General features: G+C 35.8%; 1 protein-coding gene across 8 annotated transcripts in view; it reads left to right on the top strand.

Moving 5' to 3' along the window:
• The window catches only part of LOC106083935 (complexin), a 774169-nt gene that overhangs the window by 663204 nt on the left and 85146 nt on the right, over window positions 1–25819 (top strand). For 2 of the 8 annotated variants that reach the window (XM_013247265.2, XM_013247264.2), the window contains exon 1: window positions 10422–11102. The exons of the other annotated variants lie outside the window; for them this stretch is intronic. In XM_013247265.2, coding sequence (XP_013102719.1) covers window positions 11090–11102 — 13 coding nt within the window. In that variant the 5' untranslated portion in view covers window positions 10422–11089. Of the gene's footprint in view, window positions 1–10421; window positions 11103–25819 lie in introns of those variants that run through there. 8 annotated transcript variants of the gene reach the window in all.

The following is a 25819-nucleotide window of genomic DNA, read 5'->3' as shown; positions in this document are numbered from 1 at the left end:
CATATAAACCTTTCTTGGGTCTTTACTTCTTGAGCCTCTAAACAGCGCAATTCTTATGCGATTGGAATGAAATTTTGCACGACGTGTTTTGTTATGTTATCCAACAGCTGTGCCAAGTATGGTTCAAATCGGTGAATAACCTGATATAGCTGCCATATAAACCGATCTTGGGTCTTGACTTCATGAGCCTCTAGGGGGCGCAATTCTTATCCGATTGGAATGAAATTTTGCACGACGTGCTTCGGTCAATAATCTGATATTGCTGCCATATAAACTGATCTTGGGTCTTGACTTCTTGAGCCGTTATCCGATTTGAATGAAATTTTGAACGAAATATTTTGTTATGATATTCAACAACTGTGCCAAGTATGGTTCAAATCGCTCCAAAACCTGATATAACGGTCATATAAACAGATCTGGGGTCTTCACTTCTTGAGCTTCTAGAGGGTGCTATTCCTATCCGATATAGCTGAAATTTTGAATGACGTATTTTATTATGACTTTCAACAACTGTGCTAAATAAGGTTTAAATCGATTCATAACCTGATATAGCTGCCATATAAACCGATGTGGGATCTTGACTTCTAGAGCCTCTAGAGGTCGCAATTATTATACGATTTGCCTGAAATTTTGTACGACGAATACTCTCATGACCATCAACATACGTGTTTATTATGGTCTGAATCGGTCTATAGCCTCATACAGCTCCCATATAAATTGAACTCCCTATTATACTTTTTGAGCCCCCAAAGAGCGCAAATCTTATTCGAATTGGCTTACATTTTACACAGGTCTCCAATATATAATTTAATTGTGGTCCGAACCGGACCATATCTTGATATTGCTCTAATAGTAGAGCAAATCTTTTCTTTTATCCTTTTTTTTTTTTTGTCTAAGAAGAGATGCCGGGAAAAGAATTCGACAAATGCAATCCATGGTGGAGGGTATATAAGATTCGGCCCGGCCGAACTTAGCACGCTTTTACTTGTTATAAATTGTGTTGATGCTAGTAGTAGCTATAAAAAGTACAAAATTAACATTTTTTTACGAAGAGATTGGAAACGCCCTTCGATTTCTCAATGGTTTCTGTGCTCTCTTCGGTCATTTTACTGAAAAATTACAGTCGGTCTGTCATTTTTGATTGAATTAACATATCTTTATGAAATTTGAAATGTATAGAGTGGAGGTATTTTTTTGAACGATATGCTAAATTTCAGGTGCCTAGAAAGCTTGGGCCCTATTCGTGGGCCCTCTGATTAAGGTATCTCTTACAAATTTTTGTTTGCGCTGCGAAATGTTAATTTGACGGCCCGAACAAAATTTTTTAGGGCCGATGAATCCAACTTTGAAGGCCTAACGATGAGCCCCCGACCCTCTAGGACCCTGAAATTTTGCAAACCAACTGGATATATCGTGGTGATATCTATACACTTTCAAAGATGGCAGACTTATTTTCACTAATTTCTTCCCATCCCACCTACAGATAGGATTATTAGCACAAAGCTCATGTAAAACCTCAACCACTAACTACCAACCGGCCATTCACCGTTAGATAGTCTTTTTCTGAGCATTAAACAAACTCCAATTCGCCTTTCTGGTAGTACATTCTTGTTATTTTTCTGTGGTCGTATATTTTTTATTGCAAATTTTGTCCATGAACATTCCATTAAGGAACAAGGGCAAACTAATAACATATCAATGAATGCTGTCCGATTCAAGTTTAAGCTCAATGATAAAGCGCCTCCTCTTTAAAGCCGAGTCCGAACGACGTGCCGCAATGCGACACCTCTTTGAAGAGAATTTTATACATGGCTGCCATACCGAATGGTACAGTCCTCACAAATGTCACCAGCATTAGGAGGGGATGGCCACCGCTGAAAATTTTTTTTTTATTTTCTCACCAGGATTCGAACCCAGGCGTTCAGCGTCACGGGTGGACATGCTAACCTCTGCGCTGCGGAGGCCCCCAGTTCAGCTTACGCTTCAGAATCACCCCAAGAAACTTAGCGGATTTCGATACCTCTAGTCTCGGTAACCTGAAATCAGGCACCATTCACCCTACGCTTAAACAAGATCAACTCACTATTGAAGGCATAATACCACTCTTCACTTCTCCCAAGATACTCATCCAAACCATTGTGGACTCCTCAAATCAATTGTAAGGGTAATTCATTGGACTAATTTCGTTTGTTTCTCTAGCGAGAAGAACTTAATAATCGTAGATTTTTGATCACAACATACCAACCACAGTGGTGTGGAGGCTTCAAGGGTGTGGAGGCTTCAAGGGTCATGCATTGGTAGATCGTACTTATATCGAATATACTGCGAAAGCGTGTTTACGATGTAATTACGACATCAACCCAGTTTGACACCTTTACAATGAATGTGTTTCCGCTATTATTATTTTTCGGCTCAATTTTTCATCTCACATAATTGTGGGAAAAATATCCATTTACCACAATCTTAGCTCTAATCATATAGACATATATTTTGAACAGTGTAGCGTTATATATTTGATACATGATTACACACTTGCGTGTGAGAGAGTATGAGTGCTTGTGAGAAATCCTTATAGACAGTGGCAAGCATAAAGAAGATATCCGAATACATAAGAGTTTATAAAGTTAGCTGAATCTTGTGTGCCGAGTTTCTGCTTGGTTATCCATTTAGGCCACAGAAGCGCATGAAACTCAGCCAACATACAACTACACATGCATACATATATGTTTGAAAAATAGAACAAATAATGGTAAGAAAAAGTATTTTGTAATCAACACAAGGCTACACTTTCATACACATGCAACATATCAAAATTTATAAACGCATACACACACATACAAACACAGAAGTAATACACTACAAATCCATGAGGAAAGTCATGTTTGGGGAATAAGGACATTGGGAAAAGGCGACAATTCGAATGCTATTTCTTTTTGTTTATCCTTCCATCTCGCTCCCTTCTTACTCTTTGCCTTTCTCAGGCAAAGTCACTGTGATGTTAGAAGTTAAACAAATGATGACAGTGTGTGCGTGAGATTTCTTTTGGTTTTTTGTTGAAGCCAAAGACTAAAAACCAAACGGAAGATAAATTCATTAATAACTTTATAAGTGCATGTACCTATTTACATTTATGAATGAGACATACATACATACATATGTACACACACACATATTTTGTGTGGCATCGTAACATTGTCTACATCTGTGTCTTGCTCCTATCACTTCTTGAAGAATTTAATAAATTGTGAGGTTTGTCTGAGGCTTTGTAGGGCAAAATATGTGGTTTTAACTTAACAAAAAGGCTGCAGTTGATTTTCGTAAGAGAGATTTTAATTATTTGAAAACTTTTCGTATTTTATGAAATACAATATTGTCTATTGTCATAGTGATGTTTAATTTAGATTTGTTTAGTGTTTACTTGTTAAACAATTCCCAGAATTTGTGATATTAAAAATTTGGGAATCAAAACCTTTAAACTTCTCAATATAAACAATTAAAGGATTTTCTACCCAATAACTTTCTGGGAACCCTTGATACTTTTGGAGAAACCATTTAAGAACAACATAAACAGTAGCACGGAAACGTGTACATACCCAGCTCACAGTAGGTTGGGAAAATATATTTTGGAAAAATTTCTGCCATTTTAAACGGATTTCACAAAGCTTAACATGTCACCCCGTGACGCTGAACACCTAGGTTCGAATCCTGGCGAGACCATCAGAAAATTTTTTCAGCGGTGATTTTCCCTCCTAACGCTGACGACATTTGTGAGATGCTATGCCATGTAAAAACTTCTCCCCATAGAGGATGTCGAGGGGTCTTTAAAAATTCTCTGTTCAAGATGGTAAAACAGCATATTGGTCTATATGGCTTTATCTGAATATATTGAGATCTCTGCCATATTTGAGAAGGATATGTAAAGGTCTAATAGAACTCATTGTACCACATTTCAGCGCATTTGGTTAAAAAATTCACATTTTATGGATGCTTATGGGAACTTGGAGGCCACCGTAGCGCGGAGGCTAGCATGTGCTCATATGACGCTGAACGCCTGGGTACAAAACCTGGCGAGACCATCAGAAAATATCAGCGGTGGTTTTCCCCTCCTAATGCTGCCAACATTTGTGAGGTACTATGCCATGTACAACTTCTCTCTAAAGAGCTGTCGCACTGCGGCATGCCGTTCGGACTCGGCTATAAAAAGGAGGCCCCTTATCATTGAGCTTAAACTTGCATCGGACTGCACTCATTGATATTTGAGAAGTTTGTCCCTGTTCCTTAGTGGAATGCTCATGGGCAAAATTTGCTTTAAGGAGAACTTAAATCGGGAGATCAGTATATGTTTATGTCATTTATATACAAATATAGGGAGGCCAACTGGGTTCAAATCCCGGCGTGAACATCAGAAAAATTTTTAGCCGTATTTTTCCACTTTTAACCAAGTGTTGTGTGAGGACAAAATTAATCTAATATCGAAGTTTGGCCAGGTTTAGCTAGTCTGATATAAAAATTTGCGGGTAAGACGCCAAGGAAAAGTCTTTGAGAAGAATGCAAACCTTATATTTAAAGTTTCAGCCAAGTGTCAGGGGGGTGGGGGCATTCCATAAAACAAATCTGATATTGAAATGTGGCGCCAAGTTTGTGGGAACCGGTCCACAGTGGTGGCACTTGCATGAGAAGAGGTGAAATAATAAACTTTTTTTTTTCGGTCAGAAATTTTTAGTTTGAGTTCGTGCCAGGGACAGCATTAAAGAAATACAAAATGGTGTTGATCCATTAACTATAACCCGCGAAAATCGTAGCTATAAGTATAATTTTTTGTCCGATGTGATAACAAAATCCACAGTTTTGCTTCGTTTTGAAAAAAAAAAAAAAACAGTAAGAAAGGACAAAGTCGGGCGGTGCCGACTGTATAATACCCTACACCTACCCTATAAGTACAATATGGAAGCTATATCCAATTCTAAACCAAATCAGATGAGTTATTAAACAACCCGTATCAAATTTAGAGCAAATTTGTTTAAACTGCAATAACAACGGCTGACAAATGACAACATTAATGCAAATTATGCAAAATGTGACGAACATATATATGGAAGCTTTATCTAAATCTGAACCGATTACGAGCAAACTTCTCAGATAATGTGGTACTCGTTGATAAAAGCGTTGTGAAAAATTTTGCAAAGTTGGTCAAAAAATGCTATCGCAATGGCTCTAGAAGTGAAATTCGGACGATATACACATATGACAGCTATATCTAAATCTAAACCGATTTCCATGAAATTCACCAGTAATGCCGAGAGAGAAAATCCTTCCTAACAAATTTTAAGAGAATCGGTCAACAAAAGACCATTTTATTGCAATATAACTGCAAATCGGACGAACATATATATGGGAGCTATGTCTAAATCTGAACCGATTTCGAGCAAACTTTATAAAGTTTGTGGATGTCGTCGAGGAAAGCGTTGTACAAAATTTTGGGAAGATTGGTCAATAAATGCGCTTGCAGTGACTCTAGGAGTGAAAATCGGGCGATATATATATATGAGAGATATACCTAAATCTGAACCGATTTCTATGAAATTCACCAGTAATGTAGAGAGTCAAGAGAAAATCCTTCCTACCAAATTTCAAGAGAATCGGTAAACAAATGACCATTTAATTGCAGTATTAGTGCAAATCGGACGAGCTATATCCAAATCTGAACCGATTTTTTCCAATTTCAATAGGCTTCGTCTCTTGGCCAAAAGCGTGTCCATACCATATTTGAAGTCGATCGGATGATAAGAGAATTGCGACGTGTAGTTTGTACACAAATTAACATGGACAGACAGACTGGCGGACACAGCTAAATCGAATCAGAAAGTAATTCTGAGTCCACCGGTATACTTATCAATGGGTCTATCTCTCTTCCTTTTGGGTGTTGAAAACTAATTCACTAAGTTATAAAACCCTGTACCACAGTAGTGGTGTAGGGTATAATGACACAAACTATACTGTCACTATCTTCTTCTAATTTTCTTGATTTGAAACAAATCGCTTCAGATATAGCTCCCATATATAGATTTATCCGAATCCACAATTTTATTTCGATTTCAAAGAAATTTTGCTCAGAATATACTGTCGTCATTTTTTTTAATTGTGCCTTTTTATACCCTCCACCATAGGATGGGGGTATACTAATTTCGTCATTCTGTTTGTAACTCCTGGAAATATTCCTCTAAGACCCCATAAAGTATATATATTCTTGATCGTCATGTCATTTTAAGTCGATCTAGCTATGTCCGTCAGTCTGCCGAAAGCACGCAAACTTTCGAAGGAGTAAAGCTAGCCGCTTGAAATTTTGGACGACTACTTCTTATTAGTGTAGGTCGGTTGGGATTGTAAATGGGCCATAACGGTCCATGTTTTGACATAGTTGCCCTATAAACTGGTCCTGGATCTTAGCTTAGGGCGCAATTTTTATTCGAATTGGCTGAAATTTTAATTTAAACATTTAATTTAATTATGGTCCGAATCGGACGATAACTTGATATTATAACTCCAATATTATAGTAATTCTTTCCTTTGATCAAATGTTTGCCTAAAAAGAGATATCGGGAAATAACGCGACAAATGCGATCCATGCTAGAGGGTATATAAGATTCGACCCGGCCGAACTTATCACGCTTTTACTTATTTTGACTAAATAGGTTCAGATTAAAATATGGTTTGCATATATATATTTTGTTCGATATGAGCTCATAATCTACAATTTTCGTCCACTGAAGTCTATTATATTACGTTTTTCATATCCTACATTTTGATGTATAGTTTGTCAGTAAATTCGCATATACAAGGTACAAAAACCACCCACACTCTACACACATTTGAGAAATTTTAAATTTGTGTCGAATATGCGAAAATGATGCCACACACTCATCGGCAAACTTTTGCAGATTACATGTTTTTAGGTGCTTTCTTGAGACCTTTACCGATATTTTGATGTATAGTTTGTCATGGAACTTGTGTACACAAGAAACTTTATCTTTGTATTCAACCCAAAGAACTTTATATGTAGCCCGTATAACTAACCAAATAGTAAACGTCGAGTTTGACATAACGATACCACACATTCATCTGCAAATTTCTGCAGCTGAAATGGTTTTAGTTGAAATCTGTAAATCGCACCCGACATTTTGGTGTAAAGTTGGTCGGGGGTAAAGGTACAGGTACAGGTACCTGGTAAAGGTACAAAAACTTTAAATCGATATTAAATCGATAGATTAAAATGGATATGGTCGTATTTTTGTACCCACTAATATGGAATCTAGCCGTTCCGTTTGTAACACCTCGCAATACAATACAATAATCCCATAAAATATACAATTTGTAGATCGTCTTGACATTCTAAGTCAATCTAGACCTGTCCGTCCCTTATTCTGTGAAAACCATGGTAGCGGTCGAACGAATAATGATATTCGCTCTGTGAAAATCACCATAGCGGTCGAACGAATCAAGATATCCACTTGTAACTTCGCACACAGACTTTTTATTGAAGTTTGCCGCAATTGTTGTACGATTTGGTTGAAATTTTGCACAGTGGTTCATTATGACTTCCAACATTCTTGGTAAATATGGTCCAAATCGGTCTACAAACTGATATAGCTGCCATATAAACCGATCGCACGATTAGTCTTCAACGGCCAGAAAAATCTTTAATTTTTAACAGAAATTTCGTAAGTAACGATTAAATAAAGTTTAAATTTGTGTAAATTTTTAGTGGTTTCTATGGTGATGGGTCGCCAAAATTCGGCCTGGCTTAACTTAGCATGTTTTCAATTTTAACCTGATCACAAGTAATAGACATCAAGACGATACTTTTATTTTTATAGACTGTAGTGGGATCAAAGCAAACAGATGGACACTCACAACTTACTGAATTATCTTATCCACATATACTTTATAGGGCTGGATATGTTTATTTTGCTGGCTTGTAGGGGTTTATAAAATAAACCCCAATAATTCATATAAAGCATCAATTATTCTCCTGCCAATACTTTTGAAATAGGTTTTCCAAAGTTCATACACGGGTAAATGTGGAGGTGACCACATTCACTTTCGAACAATAAGGCAGAGTACCCGCTGTTTAAGAAGTCATTAATCATATGCAGGTATCAAGGTCAACGAAAATGGAATTTTCTTCATCAAGTCAAACACAAAATCAGGCAAAAGGTTAATTCGACACATAAGAAATCTAAAAATAAATAAAAAGAATCAAACGAAATATACAACAGTGAATAACGACAATATGCCATCATCAATTCTCTGTTACATTTTGAGAGATCATCAATGTTTTATTATAAAAAAAAATCGAAAAATTTCTCATATATTCAATAGACTCACTACCATTTAAAACAATTTCCTTTAAATGTTTCCTCGGAAAATGCAAACAAATCAGAATTTATTTACTCAAAATTAAATATTAATTGATTAAGGCTAGCAGTGTAATGGTACTTTACTTGGAGTGTGTTTTGATGATTTGTGTCATCATGCCAGTCGTTCTATATTCGTTTTCGAAAAAGGGGAATATGCTCATGTTTATCTAGCCTTATAAAAAAAATCCCCCAAAAGAACTGTTCTCAGCTAAATTGAGTGCAGCTGAGTAATTTTATTTTCACACTCATATGGAAGTGAGTTCACTCAGCAATTTGCTAAGAATTCTTCTCAAAAATTCGGCAAGTGTAGAGAGTATGCGCCATTTTAACACTCAACTCCGAGTGTTATACTCACATTCCAGCAAAAGCACGTGCGCCTAAATATATGCTCATTTTTTTAAACCAAAATCTCTTATTCTCAGTGGTTGAAAACCATAAAAGCAAGAGAGCACAAAAACATTAAAGAGACTTATAAAAAGAGAGCATAAGAGTATTTTTAAAAGCGAAATGCGAAATGCGCACTGCCAGCAGTTGGGTGTTCGTGTAAGTTGGAGAAAGGGGGCAGAGGGAGAAGGGTTACATTCTTTACTCTCTTCGACAACAACAATATGACTTAGACTGCCTACAAAACCTTGCAGTAGGCCAAAAGGGAAGGAAACCCAGCATCTCGTTATGATGTTGTTCGTAACTACACTCAACTTTCAACATAATCATTATCACCACATCGTTATCACTCGTATTATCACCACCACCGCCACGACCTCCACCATCATCCGCCGCACCATTAAAAAAATAACAGAACAGAATCAAAGACCAACAACAACAACAACAGCACCAACAATAATGACTAGAACGACGACAATATCACGAACTCGATGACGATGTTTCGACGACCGAGACCACCGACCGCTCTGTTGGCCCTAGCTAACGTTGTCAAATTGCAACAACAATAAAATCAAAATAATTGCACAAAAATTCAAAGAAAAACGAGCGAATAAAAACGGCACTTTTTGACTCAACAAATCACCCAACACAAGACATGGTCCTGTTTCGCATATAAACCTCAGGAAGTTAGAGGATAACTCCTACTCTTACACCAACATTACAATAACCAACACATATGCTGACTTCTTCAACTGCCAGCCAGACAGCCAGCAGTATGGCAGTTATGCTGTTTGACTTTACACCAGTGAATCAGTACCAGTGAAGTAATCAAAGGACTACAAAGTGCTAAATTAGAAAAAATCAATAGTTTTGTTTACCAAAAACTCCAGGGACATCCAAATTTGAAGGTTTGCTTGCCAAAAAACAAAAAAAATATAAACGTAAAAGTTCAATTTTGTTCGATTCATTGTCCTGCAATGTGTATTTGTGCGCATCGCTGTGTGTGTTGATAGTGCCAAAAGGAGGAACAAAGTTGGGAAACTCATAAATCACTCTTTTGCACAATTTATGGTGAAAACACAATTCCGTTGGTTGGTGTGTTTTGCGTTTTTGTAGTCGTCGTTGTTGTAGTTGTCATTGTTAAGCCCTTTGGCCATATCTGCTCGGTGTTCTTTTTTTTCTGCGAATCCTTGATTTCCTCCTTTTTAATTCTACGACGACTCGTGGCCAAATTTCTCTCCGAAAATTGACGAACAGCAAAATTAAAAAAGAGAGCTCTTAAGTTACACTCTTTTGCTGAACTTCGTGTTGTGTGTTTTCGAATACGAAAGGACTCTGCTTCTGTCTGTAGCTCGGTGAGAAACTGAGTATCTGTGGGTCGCTGTGTGAGTGTGAGTGTGTGTGGGTCTTTGTAAGAGTGCTCGTGCTCGTGCGTATGCGTTCGCCTATGGCTGCTTTCGCTTTGGTTGTGGCATTATTGTTGACATCAGTCTGAGCAGCAGAGTGCCTGCCAAGTGGTTTGTTGGACTGTGTGTGAAAATATTCCTCAACACTGACAGTTCACGACCAGAGCCATGAAGGCTGTTAGTTCAGTGCTCAAAGTGCTTTTAACCAAGTGGTACTGCCGCTTAGTTCCCAGCTGCGACAAAAAGCGCCAGCTATGGTGCCTCTTATACAACAGTTCAACTAAAATCAAACAATTGCCAAGCAAGCCTACAACTATTACTACAACTACTACTACTACTAATACAACTACAACTACAACAAACACTATTAAAACAATTTATTCATACCAAAACTACAACAACGAGAACAAAACAAGCAACTACTACCACCACCACATAAACAAGACAAACTACAAGAACAAGAACAACAACAATCACAACTACAACCACATCTACAAAAACCACAACAACATCAATAATATAATAACAAGAACAACACCAACAACAAAATATAGCCAAATAATAAACGTAACGTCATCGTCACCAACGTCGAACGTATGTTTGTACAAATACACATTTCGCTGAGACCGTGGCCAACAGCCAACGCATCCACATAGCTCTATCCCCCTCCCAGCATACGGGGACTTAAAGTGAAATCCTTAAATTGACAAGGAACCCCCGCCTCTAAAAAAAGTACAAAATAATCGTCCATTCAGCGGCCCAACAATCGATCCAAAGATCGATTAAACCTCCACGAAACAAATTAAATAACAATCCAACTACGTAATACAAACACAACGGTGTCTCAGGCGAGATAGTATTCAGTGAAAGCGCCAGCGAAATATGAATTTCATTGGTATGATTAAAAACAATTTAAATTTTCAACAAAAAAAGAATTTCATTCAAAAAAAAAACACATAGTTTTTATTTAAAATCAAAAAAACAATTGATGTTGTTGTTAACATTTTGTTTGATTTTAGTTCTCCCAATGAGTGTTTAGATTCTTTTTTTTTAAATTTTAAAATATCGATTTTTGGTTTTTCAATTCAACTTTTCCCAATAACTAAAATTATCACTGAATATTATGTTGTCTATATATATATGTATGTTAATTTTATATCCAACAACAAAATCAACCAACAACAATTCACAAACAACAATAACAACAAAAACACAAAACAAAAAAATCCAACTTTCTTCTACCTCTGTCTAACCACCACTGTGCTGTTTATTTCGATTTCAACTATTCTTCGAATGTGTGTTCCAACATAAAAAAAACTCAAATCCAATATAAACATTGTCTTCATTTCAATAACGTAAGTTTGTTTTTTAAACTTAATTTTTTTCCAATGTCTATTCCTATTCTTCTATTGCATTATTTCTTTTCCATATGTGAGTGTATTAGGTTTACCTAAAAGTATGCCATTAGTTTTCTGTGTACGTATATAAATGTGTTGAAGCCTATAAGTATGCCGTATATTAACATATGTTTCGGAACCAAACTAAAAGTGTATGAAAAACAAAAAGTGAACAATTCAATTAGAAATGTCTTGCAAGGCATTTTACATAACCTTTATAAAGGCGAGGGGAAGTGTTTTGAACATTTAGTTTTTGAAAAGGGTCTTATGTCAATCAATGTTAGTGCAGAGATGGCAAGTGTCTGGGAAACAAATGACAATAAAAATGCTTATAGGTTAATCGAATTAAGATGCTTTGGGTAATACATTCTATTTTAGAAGTGAATTCAAACACATGAAGAAGAAATTTGAAAACAGTCTTCTATAGCAGTAGCGTAGAGTACATTTTGGAATCACAAAGTGACTTAGCAATGACTGTGTAAATTCCACTTTACAATTAATGAAAACCTTAATTTTATAGTATACATTTAGGGTAACGAAAAGGATAAGATTTTTGTCTGTTATTGCCGATAAATGTGTATAATTTATATCTTAACATTAGGCTGACGCAAATTCAAATTTGTTAGACCTAAATATTGCCTTAAAAACTTGAGAGGGATTAAAGTTAAAAGAATAAATATTTAAAAATTTGGCCGCAATGGAAGTTTTGTTGAGCAGCAGCCATAAAGGCTCCATTCATTTTGTAGTTCAAGATTGTTTAGATTTTTCATTTTGTTTTTGGTATGTCTAAATACAAAGAAAATCAATACCATACAAATATAATTTATGAAGTCATTCTCTTTGATTTTGCTAAAACTTGATGTTCATATAATTTGTAAACCGACCAATTAAATTTTTGTGGAGTTCTATCCTGTTCGAGTCTTGTAAGTTAAAAATTTCTAGTTTTGCCAACTCGTATCTTTAATTTATACATTCCATTAACATTTCACTAAGGAACAGGGGCAAACTTCTCACATATCAATGAGTGCAGTCCGATTCAAATTTAAGCTCAATGATAAGGGGCCCCGTTTTCATAGCCGAGTCCGATCGGCGTGCCGCAGTGCGACATCTCTTTGGAGAGAAGTTTTACACAGCATAGTACCTCACAAATGTTGCCAGCATTAGGAGGAGAAAACCATCGCTGAAAACTTTTTCTCTTGGTCTCGCCAGGATTCGAACCTAGGCATTCTGCGTCATTGGAGGCCAATGCGCTACGGTGGCCTCCAATGTATAGTTCAGATACTTTTTGAAAGATCTTCATTGTTAACTCAATAAAAGAAAAATGAATTACACCTACATTCAAGTATACTATAGTATACTTTTAGGAGTGGAAAGTGCTTTATTCCTCAACAACTCGAAAATGTAAATATTTCACCTATCCTATCGCCAATGGTGTTTATGTGTCTTTAAAACATCAAAGAGTACTCATAGAAACTTTGAGGCACAGATTATTCTCATAGCTTGAAGTAAAGTAAGCCTAAACAAATAACTTTGATAAGTTGAATGTTTCATCAATGCCTTCCAAACTTTCTTAATAGCGATTAAGCAAGTAATGGGAAAATATACAAATGTATATACAATAGAAACAAGAGTAAATTACCGAATCCTTTCGAAATACAAAAATATTTTTGCTAACACCCAATGTGCTTGAGGAATACAAACATCATCAAGAGGGCAAAAGGACCTTCGATGATATCACAATGGATGAAGTTGTTAGCTTTAGCAATGTAATTTGTCAAACGCCAATAAAGCTTTCAAGTCTTAGATGGACAAGTTATAACAAAAAAGGGCATGGGAAATAACACCACAATTTCAATTTATGTTTTGCGCTTTAAAGGAAAAGGTAATTTGGCTATTAAAAATATTTAAGCTTAAAATAGGATAAATGGAAATACAGCATATTTCTACGAGTAAAATAATTAATCCATGTGTTGCTTGGGTATACTCTTAAGAAAGTCTCTTTTAATGTCTGTTAACCATATTTCTGAATTCAAAGCTCTTGCAGCAAATTTCTCAACGATATAGCTGAAGTGCTTAGTGTCGTGGCACATATATTTTCCATTACAGTTAATTCTTTGAGTTTAAAACCCTAAAGGTTAACGAATACCAGTTGGTCGCAATTAAAGGGGCTGTCATCCCCTCACTCAATCCAGATAACATTTATAGGGTCCTCAACCATCGAAAAACTTATCTACTAAATGGTATCTTTGTACGGACTCCATTATAGATAGGAAGTCCTTCGTCATTGAGCTTAAAATGACGTGAACCATCCTGCTGTTTCTTAATGGAATCTTTAGGTCAAATTTGGAATGAACCTCATGGTCGCTAAAGTAGGCAATATTGGAATTTTATAACTTCATTTAATAGCAATATTCTTATCTTTAATAATTTTAACTGACTGCCACCTAATTGTATGCATTATTAACTAATTTAAAACAAGCAATGGACAAAACACAACAATTTCATATCATTGTGAAATGACGCAAAAACTTTGGCCTACGGGCTTGATAATGATATGCAGATGTGTTCATTGTCCAAAGCTGCTTTACACAACCAAAACTTAATACAAGTTAGAAATCCATAAAGACATCACCATATTTCTATGAGTTAAAATAAAATGTATCCAACGATACTTCTCAAATACGCAAATAATTAAATTGGCACCTTAGGTATTGATTTCCTACAAACAATATGACATGTGTCAGAGAAATCTTCGAAGATAATGAAATTTATATAATGGGATATAATTTCAAAATTGTTTGATTTGAATGAACGAAAAACAACATAAAGCATACTTTTAGGTTGTATTGTAAAAGAAACAAAACTTGTTAAAATGTAAAAATACATCAACTTTTACTAAAAGTGAGATAGTTTTGCACATAGTAAGAAGGTGGCTACCATGACGCTATGAGCCTGAATTCGCATTCTGAAGAGAATATCAGAAAAAAAATTTCAGCTGTGATTATCTCCCGATAATGCTGGCGACATCTGTGAGGCGCTATGCCATGTTAAAACTTCTCCCCAAAGATCTATCGCACTGCGACACACCGTTAAGACTCGGCTATATCAGTAATATCACGTTTACTTTGAAATTTTTATGAACTGGATTTTGGTAAATCCAAAAACAAATCCAGTACGTTTACATTGCGTTTTTAAGCTAAAACTAAAATTGAAGAGCTGTCAGTGATGTGAGAAAAGTCTCCATGAGATGTGTGTGCAAAGTTAGCCATATTCCAACTCTAATAAGTAAAAAAGCAAATATATTGCATATTTTCAGGCGGCACATCAAATTCTTTCATTACATCTCTTCAAAATCATACAATGTTTTGAGCAAACAAGCTTCCATAATTTAAAACTTAAACATTTGCAGTAATTTTTGTTATTATCTTTGGGCTTAATGACTGCCACTAGTACCTAACTTGGGCTTTATGAAAGCACCATAATCTAAATATTATAAAAAAAGTGTAATAAGAATAGTTCAGGGTGGTCTTGGTGTTTGGTATATTCATTAATATTAAGAGTTTTTCTTAATAAAAGTAATAATTGGTAATTAATATGCGGCTTAACCTTATCATTTTTTTCAAATATTTTCCTTCACTTGCTTATTCAAGCTGTAATTAATAATTGCATACCTCGGCAAGTAATAGGATAAAGGCATTCCTGTAAAGCAATTTAAAGAGGAGAACAAGAAAACATATCCTAAAATAGGTGTAGAACAATTTTTTTTCTTAATTTTCTAAGGAAAGTATATCAAGCAAAACATTTTCAATTTTACAAACCCCATTTTAGATAACTAATTTCTTTGTAAAAACAAAAGTTATAGCATACTTTAAGGATTTTGCAGAGAGCTTGCCCTCGAAATGAAATAGGCTGACAACTAGTGCTCATTAAGGACTTCATAATTTGTTCAAAGGGAAATATACTTATATTTAAAGCCATTTATGAAGACTTATAGGGGATGAATTCTGGAGGCCACCGTACCGCCGAGGTTAACATGTCCTCCTATTACGCTGATTCGAGCCCATGCGTTGCTCGAATCCGGTAGTTATCCTCTCTTAGTGCTGGCGGCATTTGTGAGGTACCATGCCATAGAAAAACTTCTCCCCAAAGAGATGTAGCACTGCGGCACCCTGTTTTGGGCTTGGATAAAAAAGGGCACCCCTTATCATTGAGCTTCAACTTGAATCAGACAGGACTCAGTGATATATGAGTTTGAACCTGTTCCTTAATGAAATGTTCATGGATAAATTTACATACGGAAAGATTTCAAAGGCCCTAAAACATGTATTTGTATACTTATATTCCCCAAAGGATGATCGCATCGAAATCATAAAAGGAAGTTTCCAAATATTAATTTCAATCGGTGCTTCTCAATTCAATGCTTAGCTACATCCCTATTATATATGCATACACCCCATCAATACCTATTTGCAGAAGAATACTAAAAAAGACCCCATCCAAGGTTGACAGGGTTTTTGTTGTAGGCTTTCAGTAATATAGCCTGAAGGAAATAACTTCCCATTATAGATTGTTTAGTTTTCAGTCCTATTATGTAAAACACTTTCTTTAAAGTTGCAAATTTTGGCCAAGAATATTCCACTAAGGAAATCAATATTCCACTAAGGAATATCAATTTTTATTATGCATTATTCTTTATTTGCTTATAATATGATTATTATGATACCGAGCAAAGAACTTGGCAAATGCGATTCATGGTTTTGTTTTATTCGGCCCGGCCTATTGTGATTTTGTTTCAGTAAACAAACAAACTCATACTCCTATAGCCTACTCCACTTTAATTCAAATCTTAAATGTCTTCAACTTCTTATGGTGGAATTAGTTTTCACTTAAGGAATATTTAAAGAAGACCTGCCATAACACAACACAAAATTTGTTCAAATTTAAAAATTGTTTGACTTTAATTCTAACCCCTACACTAAGTTGGAAAATGTAGGACGGCGCTCTTCAGGCAAACACTTTAAGCAAAGAAATAATCATGGCTGACTGGCTATCTTTAAATCTAGAAAACTAAACGAAGAAGAAAAAACATCCCCACCACCAAAGAGTTCGTTTACATTTAAGACGCCAGGTCGACTTCGGAAAGCAAAACAGAGCACAACAACAGCTTGTACTCATTTGGATTTAGTTTTTATTTTTTTGCGCTTCCACTTGAATGCCTAAAAGTATGCTAAAATAGTTTACCCTAGTACGGCATGTTATACCATGTGACTGGTCTGTGCGGATATATGCACGGGCGGTTGAATGTTTAAGTCTGTGTCTGTGTGTGTGTTTATTTCCCTTTCATATGCTGGCACACCAAAGCAACGTGCAAGTTTTGCCGCATTTTATTGATTTTTTCTTCGTTTCTTGCTTTATGCCTTCTATTTCGTAATTTCATGACGATGATAATGATGATTATGATCACAACTGTGATTATGATGATGATAATGAAGGTGACGACAAAGTAGCCTGTGGTAGTGAAAATGGTTGGTTGGTGCTGCTGATAATTTTGTTGTTCTTTTTTTAACTATATTATACTTTTAAGGCATCAACACTTGCAAGCTCAACTCACTGAGCATTTCGCTTTGTGCTGTGTTAGCTGCAACATAAAGAGAATACGTTTATAGAATTTTAGCATGAGAAAAATTGCCTGGGAGCTTGGTTAAATTCAAAGAATAGCAAACTGAAAAAAGGTTCAAGGTTTCCGCATGATGTAAAATAGGAAAAAGAAAATCAATAACATTTCAAAAGACTTAAAAATTGATTCGCCTAACAAACTTGTTTAAGCCAAAGTTTAAATTTCAACCCAAAAATTCATTTCTTTTTGTCTATTTATAATCTCCCCAAAAGTATACTTTAAAAATTGGCCTCTGGCCAATAGAGCTTGTTTCCTCTTGTTTGTCCCATCCTTCTGTCTCTCTTTGCTTTAGCATCAAGAGAAACATGTGGTTATATATGTGAGTGTATCAATGAAATCCCCATGAAATAAACCTGATTTCAAGGCTTTATTGTGCTTAAAATTATGCTTTAGCTTGCCACATAGGTTTCGCTTAGCATTTGGCAGCATGCCCAAAAGTATGCTACACCCAGTGGAGGTTATGAGTGTGTTTGCCTTTGGCGCCGACATTTACTCACACTTGTGCCATTCAAATTGTATAATTTATATGCGAATTCAGCCTTGTTCTACTTAAATAATTTATGTATGACCCCTTCAAAGGCGTTCAGCATAACATATAGCCGAATAACATGATTTTGTTGTTACTCTTGTCATTTAAAGCTCCCCTCCTAACAACACATACAACACAAACAAAGGCCTACAAATACTAAAGTACTCTGGATAAAAAAAGAAAACAACACCAAAAAATACATGGTCTGAAACACTGTCTGTGGGTTTGGTGTTATGAATACACGCGAGTGCATGTGGGAAAAAATACACACCACAACCACATTCGGGAGTTGTTTTTTCTTTATAGTTATGGAGGCTTGGCATTGTTTCAATTTCGTATGTGGCTAATGTCCTTTCCATATGCGTGTGCATAAGTGTGTGTGTGTTTATGGGAGTACGTATGTGCTTGTGTGGCTGTTTGGTTTATGGAATAAACCATAAATTGAATAAAACCCTGAACATGATTTATGAAACACCCACCAAAACCGTTGGGTATGACGAAAACCAATGAACTTTAAAAAAGGTCTTCTTTATCTCTCGTTTTTATTATCTGGTAAATCTGTTTAAAAAAGAGCACCAAGAAACTGTTTTAAAATAAAGTCCTTGGGGCCTAATTATCTCTTGCGCTTGAAGTGTTATGCCAAATGATGGTTTAATGATTACAAAGGTCTGCAGAGTATGCCATTAAAAAGGACCGCACATTAAAGCTTACACTTTTTTAAACCTTTTTTCATTGCATTTTTTTTTAATATTGCCACTGGCTGCTGCCATAAATTGGTTAGAAATTTTCAAGGGATTTCTAATGATTTTTAAAACTTATATTTATAGCCTACATTACTACTGTGGTATAGGTTTTTAAAACTTAGTGAATTTGTTTGTAACACCCAAAAGGAAGAGAGCTAGACCCATTGATAAGTATACTGATCGACGCGGAATCATTTCCTGGCTCGATTTAGTTATGTCCGTTTTCTGTCCCTCCGTCCGTCTGTCTATGTTATTTTGTGTACAAAGTACAGTACGCAATTTTCATCCAAGCCTCTTCAAATTTGGCACGGACACCTTTTTTTGGCCTAGAGACGAAGGCTATTGAAATTTAAAAAAATCGGTTCAGATTTGGTTATAGTTTCCAAATACAAGGTGGTTTTTAAGAGGTATAGAAAAGGATTGGGAAAATGGGAAAAAAAACCCACAAAATTCAGAAAATGCATGAAATCTTATTTGAATCCATAGTACGGTCCATGTAATTTAATATTTGAAGATTATTTCATGCAAATATTGGCCGTGACTTTGCCTCAAATGGTCTACCCGCTAAGTGTAATTTTGGCATACTCTCCAACATTTCGTCCGGTATCTCACCAATACGTCAATTGAAGCGGGCTTGTCTGTATAGACATGAGCTTTAGCATTGTCCGACAAAAAATAGTCTAAAGGCATTAAACCGCACGATCTAGGCGGCCAATCGACCGATCCCGCACTCGACTCTCAGTAAGTTCATTGTTACGCTTGCAGTGTGGCATGTGGCGCCGTCTTGGTGAAACCATATGTTATGGAAGTCAAGGTCTTGCCCCATAAAAAATAGTCTAAAGGCGTTAAACAGCACGATTAAGGCTGCTAATCGACAAGTCCCAAACTCGACTGTCAATAATTTCATTGTTACGCTTGCTGTGTAGCATGTGGCACCGTCTTATTGAAACCACGTGTCAAGCAAGTCAAGCTCTTGCTTTTTGGGCACGGTAGCGCTCACCATTCACTGTTGCGATACGATTCGCATCATCTTTGAAGAAGTACGGTCCAATGATGCCACCAGCCCATAAATCGCACCAAACTGTGACTTTCTGCTTGCATTGGTAGGTCTTGCAATGCTTCTGGCTGATCTTTACTCCAAAAATGACAATTCTGCTTTTTTACGTATCCATTGAGCCAAAAATGAGAAAAATTAGCAAAATTGCCGCACCGATTTTACCTAAGTGAGCTCGTAGTACTATGTGTCCCGTTATGATACTAATAGCTTTACTGACCTCCTTCTTGCTTTGTTTCAGTAATAGCCTCGTCTTCTCACGATCTGGATCCCCCCATAGGATTTTCGTCGTCCTACCGACCGTTTCGCTGTTCCACAATGCGCATTCGTCGCCCACTTCCTTAACTCGGACTGTGTCGACCCGAGAGGCTTCGGGTTAACCAAGTTTATTGACATGAGCCTTCTGGCCTTCACCGCCAAATCGTCTGCCCTTTCATTTCCCCTTACTCCATTATGGCCCGGCACCCTAACGATGCGGATTTTGTCATTCTCAGAGAAGGCGTTACTTTCCTTCTAACACTGCAAGACTGTTCGTCACCTTACCGTCCTGGTTCTTATTGCTCTTATGACAATTTTACTATCGGTAATGATGTTTACACTCGACGTCTTCGCGTTAGCACCACACCACTTCACGTATTCCGTGATCGCCCGGATCTTCGCCTGCAAGACCGCATTATGGTCAGGCAGTCTAAAACAGATCTCAGTCCCTGGGTTCTCAATGTAAACCCCCAGTCCCACTCTGTCCTCTAGCTTTGATCCATCCGTATAACATGATCTTCCAGATGGCAATACTAGGGTTCCGTCAATCCAAGACTGTGCAGATGGCAGCAGTGCCTCGCATTCGACTTCAAGGTTCAAATTTGTTACTAAGTTTTCTCTTATATCTCCTCTGATCATTGGTAAATTTCATATAAATCTTTTCAGATTTAGATATATGTGCCATATATGTATGTATCTCCCGATTTTCACTATTAAGGCCTTTGCTAACGCATTAATCATTCGATCTACTCAGTATGTTGCACTACGATATGTCCGGATTTAAGTCGAAATTTTACATTTAAAATTTAACCACATTTTAGTTTACCTGCATACCCAATGTGGTGTAGGGTATCAAAAGGTCGGCTTCGCCCAACTTTAGCCCGTCCTTCCTTGTTTTGCATTACAAGGGGGGAATTGTATGGTATCTAACTACTTCCTTGATTAACTTGTGTTGAATTTTTCCATAGTAAAATTTTCAGCAAACCGTATCTTCCCTCATCCTAGTCTTGTTATACAAATATTTTCCACAAATCATGGAGTAATGATAACGCTTAAAGGCCTTCATCAATTTAAACGTAATTTTACAATATTTGTCTGCCATTAGCAACTATTTTTAAAATCCAATTAAAATTTCATGTTATAAAGTCTGTAATTAATATTTTATTGAAATTTCATGATGCTTCATTATATATTATTACTACATTCCAAACTATAGTTATTACACTATATCTATGCAAAGACCTTGCGTACAGCATCATTTAACAAATATTACAATGTAAACATTGTTCACCCGCAAAATTTAGCAAATAATCGAATTTTGCACATTTTTAATTAGATGGTAATGAAATTGAATTTAATGTTGCACTGATTGATTTTTATTGTTACAACACACATTATTTATTTTGAGCGATAATGAGTAAATTTGTAAGCCCTTTAGAATTGTACAGAACATTTTTGATAATTGGTTTTGTCCACCTATTTCCAATTGCCATCATTTTTATACGCGCGCACACACACAGATGAATAAACTTGTTTGACAACTGATATTTAAAAACCGTACACACACACTAACAGATGAATTAACTGGTGGAACAACTGATATTTAAATAGCCAACGGCTAGAAAGGTTTGAACAATTCTCATTTTGTTGCATCATTTTATATTCGATTGAATCGTTTGTTAGCATAATCAACCGATAAGCCTCAAAATAGGCAATTATTTGTATTGTCATGTTAATACCTGAAAGTAGACAATTATAAAATGATTCTGTAAAATTGTGGTTGTATTGTTGATGTGTAATATCATGTAAACTCGTTAAATGAATATGTTCTTCGTGGGGAGTTTGCAGCAGAATTAGAAAAAAAAATATTATTGGGGATCATAAAAAATAAGGAATCGCATAAATGTACAAAAAAAAAAAAAAAATAAGAAAAAAAAAACATTATTAAACAGACAAACCAAACGAAATGCACGTCGCCAGTCAAATGCTGTTTAGCAACATCCCACATTTGTCCTGCAATAGTACCTCAAAAAAAAAAATATATTCAAAAGTTTAACCAAACATTCGTAGAGATAATGTAAAGGTTACATCTTCGGACATTTGAGGTCATGGCACATAGAAGTGATTGCTTGGTGAATATGGTCGCTTTATCTGGTTAAAAGGTCTATTTTTTTTTTTAAATTATCCTTTAAGGCCATACCAGTGGAGAGGTTAGAATGTCTGTTTGCCTATGATGCCGAACGTCTGGGTTCGAATCGTTTCGAGAACCTCAGAAAAAATTTGTCAGTTGAGGTTATCCCCATCTAATGCTATCGACATTTGTGAGGTACTGTACCATTTGGTAGAGCAGCCATATAAAAAGTTCTCTCCAAAGGGGTTTCACGCGCCTTTTGGATTCCGCTATAAAAATGAGGTCGCTTGTCATAGAGCTTAAACTTGAATCGGACAGCACTCATTGATAGCTGAAAAGTTTACCCCTGTTTCTTAATGACCCTAGTGGTCCTTATCGCTAAGATTCCTTATATTTAACTTCCTAACGTTTTTGAAAAGTTGAAGGCCACCTTAGCGCAGAGGTTGCCAAGTCCACGTATGACGCCGAACAGCCAGGCACAAATCCTGGCAAAAACATACAAATCCTAGTAGCGATATTTGTGAGTTATCCAACCATGTAAAAACTTGCCTACGAAGTGATATCGCTGAGTGGGACGCCCTAGTGACATCGCATAAAAAAGATCACTTTTTATTCAGCTAAAACCTTTGGGAATACATTGATTGATATGTTATCCCCTCGTAATACTGGTGACATTTGCGGGGTACTATGCCATATAAAAACTTCTCTCAAAAACGGTGTCGCAATGCGACACTCCGTTCAATCTCGGCTATAAAAACGCCTCGGTTCGAATCCTGGCTAGAACATCAGATATATATTTCCAGCGGTGGTTTTTCCCTTCTAATACTGGCAACATTTGTGAGGTACTATGCCATGTAAAAACTTCATCGAAAAAAAATGCATCGAAATCAGATGAAAATGATATCTAAAATCCGATTTTATGAGATCAGAAATTCAGATTTATATACAAAGAAAACGAAATCAACAGAAATTGTTTGGATAATGTTTTAATACCCAAGATATCTTCAATATTATATTTACCCGGTAGAAACCCATCTCTAGACGTGGGTCCATCGACTTACAATGTCACGAATTTATGGGGTCTTTAATCAATGTTTCGAGGTGTTACAAACGGAATGACGAAATTATTATACTCGCACCCTATGGTGAGTGGTATAAAAATTACTAAATTTTATGCAGATCGGTCGTAAATTGTACGACCTTGCAAGTGAAAACCGGGCGATACATATATTGGGAGTTATATCCTTGTCTGATCCGATTTCATTAAGACATAGTGGCAGTGTCAGAAGAAAATATTACGCAAAATCCTTCTTTCTTGCGTTAGTCGAGCTTAAATGACCACGAGAATGTGTGTCACACTAGGTACTGATGAGGGTCACCAGCCCAGAAACGCGTCTGCCAATGGTTGCGATATCCATGCCCGATTGTCTGATAGCTTGTAATTTATTTTCTTCAATTCATAAAAACAATCTCTTCCTAACACACATTCTCGTGGTCATTTAAGCTCTAACGCAAGAAAGAAGAATTTATTCAAATGACCGGCTTTAGCAGCCAAAACTAATGAACGAAGATTCTATGCAACATTTTGAGATTGGCAAATAGAGGGGTTGCAATAGCTCTAGAAGTGAAATATGTTCTTACTTATACTCGTTCTTGGGTGCTGTATTTAAATGTGTACCGATTTCTATTAAAGTCTGTAAAAATGGCAAGAAATCCTACAAGCCAAATTTTGCGAAGATCGGTGGACAAATGACCACATTATTGCAATATCAGCTAAAATCGGACTAATGGGAGCTATGTGCAAATCTGAACCGATGTCAACCAAATTCTATACACATAGCAGGAGTCATAGTAGAAGACATTGTGCAAAATTTGATGATGGTCTCTTGATGGTAATATGTATGTATATATGAGAGCTATATCTAAACCTATTTCTCAAAAAAATTACCAATAATCTGAAGAGCTATTAGAAAATGTTGAGTGCCAAATTTTATGAAGATCAGTTTACATATGACCAAATCGGATGAACACATATATGGGAGCTATATCTAAATCTAAACCGATTTGACCAATTTGAGTGTACTGTTTCAAGGCCTCAAAAGTCATCTGTGCTAAATTTCAAGAAAATTGGATAAACTTGATTCGGGCAGCACTCATTGAGATGGGAGAAGTTTGCTTCTGTTCCTTACAAACATTCAATATATTTGCGCCCTTATTCACAAAACTTAATGTGGTAGATTTTAAATCGGTTTATTTGACAGATTTCCTTAATAGAACTTTCAAATAAACCTAGTTCAAATCTATATAAAATTTTGTCAATAAAGCTGTTGGAATATAGGCAATTTCTACATATTTTTTTTGTGACTCCAACAACCAAAGAAAAAATTTTTCAAAACTCATTCAAAAAAAATTTCTTCTTCATATTTTTGCTTATCCAAACGAAATCGTGATATCACTTTTTCAGTATTCGATGGTATTTGCCTTTATCCCCTAAAGTTTTCAAATTTATAAATGCAAATACAGTTTAAGTACGCATATAATGAGTTTTAGAATTTAGTACCACATGAGCCAGCGCCAACTTACAATTGCCAATAAATACATAGCAAGAACTTTCAAACATAAAATGCTGAAAATTTTACTCCACAATTTCCAAAACTTTCAAATGAAAGTACTTGAAGCTTAAGTAAACCATTGAAATGAAAACTTATTTATGTTTAAAACTTTGGTTTAATTAAATACTGAGCGAGAATATTTAAACTTGTGTGCCAGTTTGCATTGCTTTAGTGATTGTGTTCAATATGGTTCTACTGAAGAGATATAGACATTACAATCATAAAATATTCTACGCACCAATACGAAATGAAAAGTTATTAAGCAATAATGTAAAAGTTGTACTAGATATGGCGAAAAACGTTTATTTGTACAGATTGGAAACATTTTAATTGAATATTTTCCATGAATATAGTATTGAATATAAAGGCAGCTTCTAGCATATCAATGAGTGCGGCTTTATACAAATTTAAATCTTGAAGCATAACTCCATGCCGCTGAACAACGGTTCTTATTGAGAAACATGGGTCTTAAATATAAACGTTAGACTGTAATGCCAACCTAGTTAATACAATGGAGAGGAAATAGTTTTGAAATTTTATTAACCACAAAATTTTTTGCTACTAAAATGTATTCACTATTAGCATTACTATTAAGATATAAATATTTGGGCAATTCTAAATATTCAATAGAAATTAGGAAACATGTTCCAGCATATAACCAAACTTATTTCCAAATTGTTGTAATTACGTAAATTACATGCTACAAATTTATTTTTCTAATCGTTTCTTTAAATGTATTCACATAAATTGAATTCTTTGAAAAACTGTATAAATCGTTCGCTCTTCAATAACCATCAAATGCTTTCCATTAGGATTATTTGAAATAAATCTATTTTACCCCCAAAGACCAATGCATTTCCATGTGCATTAAAATCCAGCGCCAGCAAATGGCTGTGCTGCAACAAATGCTTCAAGTAAAAGAAAAGCAAATACAAGTTTAAATAATCCCTATTAACATTGACTTCAGCCATCGAGGTTGGTAGTTGCTATGCTACTATGACATATATTTCGTTGTATCGATGTAGTTGTTGTTGGTGAGAAAACGTTTGTTATTGATGGCTTTTAAGAGTTTTTGTTTGGCATTTCCTTTTTTATTGACTCCAAGTTTGTTTCGCTTTGTGCAGATTGCACGTCCCCAGCAACTGTAGTAGAATAACCAAACACTTCAAACAATACCAACGAGTGTGAGATAGATGTGGGGGCTAAAGAAT

This window comes from Stomoxys calcitrans, chromosome 2 (assembly GCF_963082655.1).
Source record: "Stomoxys calcitrans chromosome 2, idStoCalc2.1, whole genome shotgun sequence".
NCBI classification, from domain to species: Eukaryota; Metazoa; Arthropoda; class Insecta; order Diptera; family Muscidae; genus Stomoxys; species Stomoxys calcitrans.
Note: the sequence above shows the minus strand (reverse complement) of the source record. Positions and strands in the feature narration are given on the sequence as shown.